Source organism: Parus major, chromosome 22 (genome assembly GCF_001522545.3).
Source record: "Parus major isolate Abel chromosome 22, Parus_major1.1, whole genome shotgun sequence".
NCBI classification, from domain to species: domain Eukaryota; kingdom Metazoa; phylum Chordata; class Aves; order Passeriformes; family Paridae; genus Parus; species Parus major.
Window position 1 is genome coordinate 4,222,097 of NC_031790.1, and position 10,914 is coordinate 4,233,010.

The following is a 10,914-nucleotide window of genomic DNA, read 5'->3' on the forward strand; positions in this document are numbered from 1 at the left end:
GCTACAGCTGTGGTACAGTACACTCCTCTCATCGCGACCCGATGACTCCACACGGTATCGCGGCCACGACGATGGCGACTTCCCCACTCCTCGCCGGGACGGCCCCGGCCGAGCCGGGCGCCGGCCGCGCGTCCCCTTTAAGGGCGGGCGGGCGCTGACGCCGGAGCCGGAAGCGCAGGTCCCGGGGAGCGGAGCCGGGCCCGCCATGAGCCGCCCGCCCGCGCTGCAGGCGCTGACCTGCGGGCCCTGGGAGATGCGGGAGCGCCTCGGCACCGGCGGTTTCGGTAACGTCATCCGCTGGCACAACAAGGTAGGCCGCGGCCGGGCCCTCGGTGCCCTGGCTCGGGATCCGCGCTCAGCCCAACCCTTGCTGTGTCCACAGGAAACCGGCGAGCAGGTGGCCATCAAGCAGTGCCGGCAGGAGCTGAGCCCGCGCAACCGCGACCGCTGGGCGCTGGAAATACAGATCATGAAGAGGTGAGGCCGGGCGGCGGTGCTGCCGGACCGAGCCCGGTGCCTGCTTGCGGCCCTTGGGCGGAGGGGTCGCTGCGCTGTGTCGCGTTCGTGCCTCGGGACGCGTGGCGGAGACGGCCCTGGAGCGCCGATCTGACGGATGCGCTGAGGGAAATGGTGGGAGAAGCTTTCGGCCGCCGGCCGCCAAGGGTTGCCCTTTCGGGAGGTGCCCGTTTCCACGGCAAGTGCGTGGAAAGTCACGCGTAAGAAAACTTCACGTTGTGATTGATGCGTCAGAATCTTGGGTCTCACACTGCCGTCTTCGACTCGTCTGCCGTGCCCTTAGCACTACAGTACTGCTACCTAGCCGCTGCTTTGCCTGACTTAACGTCTGTGCTGGGGCAGTCCCGTGGGGTGTCGGATTAACATTTTCGGGTGTAGCGGTCTGATTGTAGTTTGGGTCTTTTCTGGACGGTGGCAACAGACTGCCTTGCACTCCTTTGCAAGGCTTGTTGCTGTACCTTCTAGACAGATCCGTAGTGCGTAGGTGCATTGAAGAAACGCAGTCTTGCATGTGAAATGCTAGGATTTGGAATGAATCTAGATACGTGAAAGATGCAAACCTTTAGAATTCACTAATTCAGTTTCTAAAAGGATTTGTGACTATGTAAGACTTTGAATGGTGACCATGAGCATATGAAACTGTACAGCAGTTGCAGAACATCATGTGTTCTGTCGCCTAAATTTTGTTCCACAGACTGAACCATCCCAATGTGGTGGCTGCCCGTGATGTCCCTGAAGGGATGCAGAAGCTAGCACCAAATGACTTGCCATTGTTGGCCATGGAGTACTGCCAAGGTGGAGACCTCCGAAAGGTGAGGTCCCTAGGATGGTAACCAAGGAATGGATCAGCTTCTAATCTGATCCCAGGTTTTCCACTGAAGTTTTCCCTTAAAACCTTTGCTTTGGTATCCTGATAGTTCCTAATTCTAGTCATGGCTTCAACAAGTGTTGGTGGCTTCGTCCTTTATATTACTTTTGGCTTTTGAAGACTTAAGTGCTTTGTGAAACTCCTTGTAATTTTTTGGATGCAAGTGACACTGTGAGGAGTTTGCACATAAAGAATGAGGGCAAATGTAAGGGATGTGCAACAGTATGTGAGTTTGGCCAAGACCATTGTAGGGTGGGGGCATCTGCAGGCTGTACCCTTCCTGAAAGTGATTAACTCCTGTTTGTCATAGGAAGAAATAACACATGATAGTTCTAATCCTGAGGCTTTTCTGACCTTTGCTATAATCTGCCCATAGGTAAAACACAGACCTTAGGCCTCAGATTGGAGTTGATACTGTCAGACACAGGGGAAATGACAAAGGGATGGAACAAATAGAAGGGTGAGAATGGGATGACAGCGACTTCTTTCACCTGCTCCATTATCCTCCCATGCAATTAAACCAAGGCATGAAGCTGTAATTGCTGCTACCACAGGTCACAGCCCATAGAGTTTTGTGCATCTGGAGAACTTAGTTGCTGTTGCTGAAACTTCTTGCATCTTTGAGAATATGTGGGACTGTGGGCCTCACACAGGATAGAGGAAGGAAAGACTACATTCTGTGTTGCTTACTTGCAGTACCTGAATCAACTGGAGAATTGCTGTGGCTTGCAGGAAGAAGCTATTCTTATCTTGTTATCTGACATTGGTAAGTGGTAGCAGTACCTTCAGTTGTCTGAGTTATGGAGAAACCCTTTTAGTCCTGAATCCACTCTCCAAATATACAGCAGTGACCCTAGTGACTTCATTTTAGACTGACGTTTTATCATCTTGTTCATCTACCAAAAGTGTTGGGAGTCTGGGGAGGTCCTTGCCTACTGGAAGCTAGCCAGCATTACTGCAGTTTACAGGAAGGATGTGAGGGAACACCCAGAGTGAGAATGCAGTTCGTGTCCAGAGTTCTATGATGCTGAGTTTACCCCTTACACTTATTGTTTTATTGTATGTTTGATTGTACAAGGTTTGATGTGAAGGCCATGCTTATTACTAGATAGAACTGAATCCTTACTGAGCTTGTGCTAGGTACTGTTACTTATGCTCTTACAACTAGCTTTTTCTGTGTCTCAGCTTCTGCTCTCAGATACCTTCATGAGAACAGGATCATCCACAGAGACTTGAAACCAGAGAACATTGTGCTGCAGCAAGGAGAGCAGAGGGTAAGCAGGAAGCAGTTGTCTCTACCTGCACAGACAAGTAAGCTTACAGGGAATATGCAGGTGCTTCATGCAGTTACAGGGTCCCTCTGCAAGAGTACTCAGCCCAGGAAAACACCTGTCTCAGGTTACTGTGTCAGATGAATAATATTCTGTGTGCAGCTGAGATGAGACATTGTAATAGACATCTGTTAACACCTGACATTTTGACTTTCAACTACTAAGGAAAGAACCAGGCTGTACTGATTGACCAAAGATCGGAAGGAGCTAGATGCATAACTGCTAAGTGTGCTACAACACCTTAAAATTCATTGTGGTTTTAGGAATCTACAGTAGCCTCCTGTTTCTGCTTCTGTCTCTTCACTGGCACCTTTCCTGTATAGCTTTGAAGAGCTGAACCTTTTCTTTCTGCTGTATGAGGTGCTTTTAACAGGACTTCAGTCTAGCGTTCTTATTATCTCTTGTGTGTTTCAGTTAATACATAAAATCATTGACCTTGGTTATGCTAAGGAGTTGGATCAGGGTAGCCTATGCACATCCTTTGTTGGGACTCTGCAGTACTTGGTAAGAAAGGAATTCAGTTACAAGGGCAGCTACTGCTTTCTAGTGGGATAGAATTAACTGTTACCAAGCTTTGGGCTGGGATTAAGTACTTGTGTGGTATGGGGTGCATTTGTGGTGCTGAAGCTTGCAAAGGTGACTTTGTCAGCTTTTCTGCTGACATTGGGTTTTCTGCTACCTATGTCTGTTATAAATAAGCAGGAGTGCCAGTAATCTATGCTGCTTACTCCAAGAGGGTCTTAAAGTGCATGAGAGGCAGCATTCAGTAATATCTTTAATCATTTGTACAAATGTTAATGAGATTTTAAGGGATAGAGAAAGCTAAGAGCTGGGTGGCTTTGTCTCATGTATGTAAACTGTATCAGGCTCCAGAGCTGCTGGAACAACAGAAGTATACGGTGACAGTGGATTATTGGAGCTTTGGCACGCTTGCCTTTGAGTGCATTACAGGTTTTCGACCTTTCCTACCCAACTGGCAGCCAGTGCAATGGTGAGTGAGCCGTGGTTGGGTGATGAGTGGGCATTATGTGACCTTCCCTTTTACAGGAAGTAGAAGTGTGGTCCCTCGATTCTGACGATAATATCCCTATGTTCCTTGCCCTTATGGAAATTGACCCCCTTCACAGGAGTTTGACAAACCTGAGCAAGTTCAGCATTCCTGATACTTGCTCTATGGGATAAGGGCTGACTCCTGCAGGGCAGATAACAGAAACCAAAGTGGCATCTGTATTATATCTGTCAAGAGTAGCTTTAAGAGCCTACTAACTCTACTAACTAATGCAGGCTGGGAAAGGCAGGCAGTTATTTCACCATTGTACTTGCTTACGTTAGGCATACAAAAGTGCGTCAGAAGAGTGAGCTGGATATTGTTGTTTCAGAAGACCTATCCGGAGAAGTCAAGTTTTCTAGCAGTTTGCCCTGCCCAAACAATCTAAACAGGTGAGTACTAGAAATTGCTGTCCTGAGATAAACTGATTCTTCTGCAAAAAGACCAAGTTTATATTATATGCCTTACTGTGTTAATCTGTGAGTGACTTGAGTGCATGACACAGGCAGTACTATGTCTTGTCACCCCAGGACATACTACTGTTGCTTGTCAGACTTGTGTAGTTTTGGTTTCTGCCTTCTAAACACTGCATTTGTGATGGGGAGAGATGGAGTGTTGGAGGGAGAAGGAGGGGGAGTTTTGTCAGTTTACCTACACAGAACAGGTGATATGGTTGCTGCAAATGCACTTTTACGTCTTCTGATCTTCATCTGTTTTTTATTGCTCAGTGTTTTGTCTGGAAGGCTGGAGAAATGGCTGCAACTCATGTTAATGTGGCACCCACGTCAGAGAGGTACAGATCCTATATACGGACCCAATGGGTGTTTCAAAGCTTTGGATGACATTTTGAACTTGAAGGTAAGCAATAGGGTATGCATTACTCTGAAAAATTTTCCAGAGAGCACGTGCCTGTAGCCTATGAGAGGAGAGGCTTGAACCATAGACAGGAGGAAAGAGTGAGGCAGAAGCTTGTAGAACTGTCTCCTGGCAGTTAGTGACAGGTGCTTTTCTCTTGCTTCTTTGAGGAAAAATACTCCCTGAGCTTGCTGGGAGTAGTGAATAGTTTCTTTGCGTGGTTAGTTCCATATTCTGATAGAGGATTCTACGGCTGAAGCCATTTAATTGCCATGTAGCCTCTCTCCTACTTGATGGAGGACAAGAACATTGTCGTAATGTTAGGAAGTAGCTGCAAAGTCTGCAGTCTTCAGTCTGCCAAGTGCTTTGAACAGTTTGTTGGTGGTCATTGTCTCAGTCCCTCAATCTGTGCTCTGCTACATGATCAAAATCTTCAGCCTTTCTTATGCCATGCTGCTCTCGTAGTTGCTTCATGTTTTGAACATGGTTACGGGAACTGTGCACACCTACCCTGTGACAGAGGAAGAGACTTTGCAGAGTGTGAAGGCCAGGATTCAGTCAGATACGGGAATTCCAGAACAGGACCAGGAACTACTGCAGGAAGCAGGACTTGCATTGTTTTCTCAGAAGTTGGTCACTAAACATACAGCTGATAGCAAGGTGAGTTTGGATACTTCCTTTCTTGCTTTTGAGTGAATCAGAATATACTGCTCTCACTTTGAGATCACACCACTCCCTGCTGTTGTGGTATGCTTTTGTCATGGTAACCTCACAGACCTAACAGCCATTGTAGCACAGGCACCCTGTTGCCTTTGGTCTTCTGTGTTTGGCTGAGGAGGACTGTTCTGTTTATGGTGTCACCAAAGCTTGCTTTTCCTGAGAAGACCTAGTTGGGTCTTCTGTCTCCTCTAGGTGAATGATACTGCAGCTGCAGACACAGACCTTCTCTTCCTCTTTGATAACAAGAAAGTTTCCTATGAGGCTCAAGTGGCATTGCGTCCTCATCCAGAAAGTGTTGACTGCATCCGTAAGGACTTTCTCTGGCATGAACGTGATGGGGGGCGGGTCTGTGTTGAGAGGGGTGTCAGTGTTGTGTGGTCTGTATCATGCACAAATAGTAGAGAGAACTTTTGCATATTGTGAATGAAGAAGCAGTAAAATGGACTGTCATTCATTCAATTTATCAGCATTACTGAAAAAAGGGAATGTTTGATTTTGATATACTAGGGGAACTGCACAGGGTTATTCAGCTCTAGGCTTTGCAGGTGGTAACGTGCCCTCAAAGGAGCAATATCTTGGTCTGTTTTGTGATAACACAACTTTCCTGCTTCATGTTGATATGTACATTTCCATTTCCCCCACCTTCTTCATTTTCAGTTCAGGATCCAAAGAAGAATCTCCACTTTTTCCAGTTGCGGAAGGTGTGGGGTCAGATCTGGCACACAATCCGGATGCTGAAAGAGGATTGTAACCGGCTTCAGCAGGGGCAGCGAGCAGCCATGTACGGTGGCAGTTTCTTTAGAATATTTATCTCTGTCTTTGTGCACTGGTGAAAGGGAAGACAGAAATGGGACCCTGTTGGAATGGGGAAGCCCATGATTGGAGCTGTAAGCAATTAATGAAAAGCTGAGAGCCCTTTAGCACAACTACATTTGTCCTCGCTGCTATCTCAAGTATCTACTTCGGATGTAAGTGGAAGCCTGGTGAATTTTTAGTTTCAGAGGCTAATCAGACTTTCTTGTCCATACAGGATGAATCTGTTGCGTTACAATAGTACCCTCTCGAAGATGAAGAATTCTATGGCCTCCCTTTCTCAGCAGCTGAAAGCAAAGCTGGACTTCTTTAAAACAAGCATCCAGATCGATCTGGAAAAGTATAAAGAGCAGATTGAATTTGGAATTAGTGAGTATAGCATCTGGCAAACAGGTCTTTTCATGCCTCTTTTCTTCACAAAAACACCTACCTCTTTCTCTGTGAACCTGAGAAAGCCAATCACTCTTTATTGATTCCTGTAGCTTCTGAGAAGCTGCTGTTTGCCTGGAAAGAGATGGAGCAAGCTGTGGAACTTTGTGGGCGGGTATGTTTCTAAATCTAACTGCCTATCATAAAGAAAAAGAGGCTTGTTTTTATTATCTCTCCCCTCCTCCCCCTTTTTCTTCATTGTCCCTTCCTTAAATAGAAACTCCTTGTGTCTGGACTGATTCCAGATTTCACATTACCTTGGTTTGTGTGGCACGATTTTTGTCCATTACTACGTGAAGCTTACTCTGTTGTAAGGCTCAGGGTAAAAAGGGAGATCTTGGGGAAATGCCATAAATGTCTTGGAAGTTGTTTTATCCAAGAGCACCGACCTAATTTCCTTGAATTTAAATGACTCATATTCCTCATTTGTCTTGGCCAAGGCTGCTGTTTTCACCTTGCTGGTGTGTTTCAAACTATGAATGAGAAAGGAAGAACGAATGTGAGTGGTAGTGTCTCTGAGAATGTTCTGTTGCTTATGTTCTACCCTGCTTTCAGGAGGATGATGTGGACCAGTTAGTGAAGAGGATGATGGCACTTCAGACAGACATTGTGGACCTGCAGAGAAGCCCACTAGGTCGTAAACAAGGAGGAACATTGGAGGATTTGTGAGTTGAACTACCTTGAGCTTCAGATGCAGGAGTATTTCTAGCTAAGCTTACTCACTACGGGACAATGAAAGGGCTGTTTCTTCCACCCAAATTATGGGGGAGTGGGAGCACTTTAACTGAAAATGGTTTTTGACTCATCTGTCATTGGTCTGAAATGGCAGAGAGGTATAGAAAAGATTTGAGTTCTCAAACTATTTGTTCTTAATTTTGGTTCTTTGGAACTCCTTTATTTTTTCGTGCTTTTTTCATCTAGGGAAGAACAAGCCAGAGAGCTGTACCGAAGACTGAGAGAGAAGCCAAGAGGTAAAAGACACTTTAGCTCAAAGTCAGCTTTATTTGTGTGGATAGTAACTTTGGAGACGTAGTACTTTTTAAAATGATCATTACCTCCCTTCTAGGCCTGCCCAGACACTAGCAGCACATGGACTCTCCTGAACTTGCCTTTTTTTTGAGAGGGGAGTCAGGGAGTCAGTTTCACACCAGGCCAGCCTTCCTGTCTTGGTGCTTTGTAAGCTGTTCTCCAAACTCCTCTGGAGCTTTTCTCAGAGCAGGCTGTTGCCACACGTATATGCTGCCACTTCTGTGTAGGAAGGATGAAAGACATGGCCATTCCTTTGATAGTCCCAACTCTCCATTTCAAGTTCTTTAAATTTTGAAGAAGGTGGCTAAAAATCGGTGTAATTCATCCCACTCAAACTTGAATATCCTCAATTTTGGATGTCTCAGGATTGAAGCAGTATGGAAATAATCCACTAAGAATTTTCTCACTCTCTCCTATAAATCTACCTTTGTGTGTAATATTGGCTCTCATTCCAGATCAGAGGACAAGCGGTGACAGCCAGGAAATAGTACGACTGCTCCTCCAGGCAATCCAGACCTTTGAAAAAAAAGTTCGAGTCATTTATGCTCAGCTCAGGTGAGCTTTGTAGATTCTATTCAGAGTTGAGAGAAGGCATTTTCTCTTCCTGCAAGAGAAGGTTTAAAACTCAATACATAACAGCTAATGAGATCTTGCAGTGTTACAGGAAATAAGTAAGTTCAGAAATGTTCTCCGACTGCAGTGGCCCATGTGTGATCTGATCAGTTTTTACTTTTTTAATAGTAAAACTGTAGTTTGCAAACAGAAGGCATTGGAATTATTCCCCCGAGTGGAGAAAGTGATGAATCTGATGAGTGAAGATGAGGAAACAGTTGTTAGGCTTCAGGAGAAACGACAGAAAGAACTGTGGAACTTGCTGAAAATTGCTTGTGTAAGTAAAAAAAAACCTCCACTTTAACCTGAGAATATGGTTTGTAGCACAGGTTACTGAAATAACAGTAAATTGAGTGTCCTGTGGTTCTTTTCTTTATTTTGAATTAGTATTAAAGCCAAGTTCCAGTTATTTCACATTCCTAGCTGCTGAAAACTAGTTGAAATAATTGCACTCTGAATATTCTGTGTTTTTTTCAGAGTAAAGTACGTGGTCCTGTTACTGGCAGCCCAGAGAGCATGAACACATCACGTCTTGGTAGCTCAGGTCAGCTGCTGCTGCAGGTCCCTTCTGGAACATACAATTTATCAGAATCTGTAAGAAAAAGGTGAGGCGAAGTCTGGTGTTCTTCAGCTGCTAATGCTGGCGCTACAAAGCTAGATTTCCTGCTTTGTGAGATAACGGCACACAGGGCTTTTCATATTTCACACTTTATGTTCAGCTTGCTTTGTCAGCACTGTTAGTAGTTAAGACTTCCTGGGGCTAGCAGATCTTCCTTTTGAAAAATGGGGAATTATACATAGCTTCACTTCTCCCTGCCTCAGTAGTAAAGGTGTATTTTGGTTTTCTTCCTTTAATCTGAGATGGTTGAGCTCACTTAGAGGTACTCTGCCAGCAAGAATTGTTGAAGCATTGTCTTTTATGGTCATAGCAGCTGAGCTGCATCATTGAGGAGGCTGCTGTAACCAAGCATGTGTAGTTCTGGCTTGCTTAAATGAACTGTGTCGCCACTTGGAATTAAAGACCTTGGTTTGTTTATTTGCACGTTGCCCCCATCCTTAAGTTTATAGGCTGTTCTCAGCTTTTTCTCTAGCAACAATGGTTCCTCATAATAAGAACCCAGTCCATCTTGGAATACATTTCCTTTTCCCTGTCCAGTAAATCAGGGGGTTGCCACCAACTTTTCAAGTTGCAGTATGAATTACAAGCTTATGACCTGACTGAATATTTGTTAACAATAGAGGCAGCAGCTCTTTACACTGTCATAGAAATTAATAGTGTAATAATTGTCCCTTCCAGTGAGGAGCTATTGCTGGAATCTCGGAAACTTTGTAGTCAACTAGAAAACATGATGCATGACACAATGAAGGATCAAGAGCAGAGTTTCTTGGTAATGTATTCATTGTTCTATAAATGGACGGGGGAAGTGCATGGGTTCAAAGTTGTGCTTGTGCAACTTTGCCAGCACTAATACAGCTAATTGAAATCTCCAATTTACTCTTGGACAAGGGGAAAGCAGGAGCTGCAGATAGGAAACACTTGTTCCCTCATGATCTGCTGACTGACATCCTTTGCTTGCCAAGACTGGGAGCCATGTGCTGGGAACTTGTTGTCCTGAACAGTAAAGGATGGGGCAAAGCACTTGACTCTTGTACAAAAATACTGCAAAACTGCATGTAAATTTGGCATGATCGGGTGGCAGTACAGTGGTGGGCAGGTATGCTTAATTTAATGATGCAGAATACTAAAAATTACTAGCGAGTGCAAGTAGGTGAAGTGTTTTCCTTGACAGCAGTCATGTGGCTCATCATGAAATTATACTGACCAACTTGTTCACAGTAAATTTTTAAAAATTTAACATGCTTCTCATTTATTCTAGATAAAACTGAACTGTAAGCTAGTGTTGAACTTGGTTTATTCTTTAGGCTCTAGACTGGAGCTGGCTGCAGTTTCAGGTAGAAGAAACAAACAGTCCAGAACAAACCCAGATGTAAAATCACTTTGGTTGCCTCTGAAGCCATGCTACTTTGGGAAGCCAACTGTGAAAAGCTGCTGCCTCTGAGAAGGGAATATCAACTGCCTTCTACTGTCACCAACTGCTCTGTTATACCTATGGCCTAGCTTTTAGTGTCCACACTTTTCCACAATGATACATTAGGGAATGCCTGTTCTAACTGCTTGGAAAATGTTCTTAATTATGCCTTAAGACAGTAGATATTCTGTCCTGATATATCTTTCCCTTAGGCATCACCTGTGGCTGTTTTGCTGCATTTTAGGCTTTCTAATGAACAATGAACAACAGTATACCCAGTCACTGGTAGATGTCGCCTTCCTAATGAACTGTGAACTTAATTTCTAAACTTTGCTGATTTGCACTTTTTTTCTTCAAGTGTAATGGTTGTACTTATCTAATACTTGTTTCCTATGTGGGAACGAAATTATCTAAAACATGTAAACTTTTGGTTTGCTCTTTTTGATGCCCTTAATAACATTATAGTGGAAAAAGCTGCTTTCACTGTGCAGGTCTCTAAAACGTGAGAGGTGTAAGAATGTGATCCTAGAAACCACAGGAGAAGGAAATCTTCAGTGTACAGGTATCGTGTAACAAACCATTGGCAGATTATTAACCATACTTAAAGTTGCATGAAAAGAAAAAAACAAAAAAAAACCAAAATACCAAGCTGGACGGAACCTT

The 10,914-nt window shown here is 44.5% G+C and overlaps 1 protein-coding gene across 2 annotated transcripts; it reads left to right on the forward strand.

Moving 5' to 3' along the window:
• Window positions 1–167: 167 nt before the first annotated feature.
• On the forward strand, window positions 168–10,877 carry IKBKB (inhibitor of nuclear factor kappa B kinase subunit beta). 2 transcript variants are annotated; one of them, XM_015648807.3, is made up of 21 exons: window positions 168–310; window positions 383–477; window positions 1,211–1,328; window positions 2,081–2,150; window positions 2,570–2,658; window positions 3,130–3,219; window positions 3,582–3,706; window positions 4,048–4,155; window positions 4,492–4,621; window positions 5,084–5,278; window positions 5,531–5,645; window positions 5,996–6,119; window positions 6,369–6,520; window positions 6,634–6,695; window positions 7,136–7,245; window positions 7,502–7,551; window positions 8,065–8,164; window positions 8,351–8,498; window positions 8,699–8,826; window positions 9,519–9,609; window positions 9,729–10,077. In XM_015648807.3, the coding sequence occupies exons 1-21, from the start codon at window positions 206–208 to the stop codon at window positions 9,897–9,899; spliced, it is 2,376 nt and encodes a 791-aa protein (XP_015504293.1). In that variant the 5' UTR covers window positions 168–205; the 3' UTR covers window positions 9,900–10,077. The 2 variants fall into 2 exon arrangements, with proteins under 2 accessions (XP_015504293.1, XP_015504294.1); XM_015648808.3 differs by lacking the exon at window positions 9,729–10,077 and adding an exon at window positions 10,145–10,877 and having other exon boundaries at window positions 206–310.
• Window positions 10,878–10,914: the final 37 nt, after the last annotated feature.

Excerpts from the sequence above, each read along its gene's own strand:
- IKBKB (XM_015648807.3), top strand. The coding sequence starts at position 206 with ATGAGCCGCCCGCCCGCGCTGCAGGCGCTGACCTGCGGGCCCTGGGAG. Across the intron at positions 6,120-6,368 it reads CAGGGGCAGCGAGCAGCCAT|GATGAATCTGTTGCGTTACA; the intron begins GTACGGTGGCAG and ends TTGTCCATACAG. Across the intron at positions 8,165-8,350 it reads GTCATTTATGCTCAGCTCAG|TAAAACTGTAGTTTGCAAAC; the intron begins GTGAGCTTTGTA and ends CTTTTTTAATAG.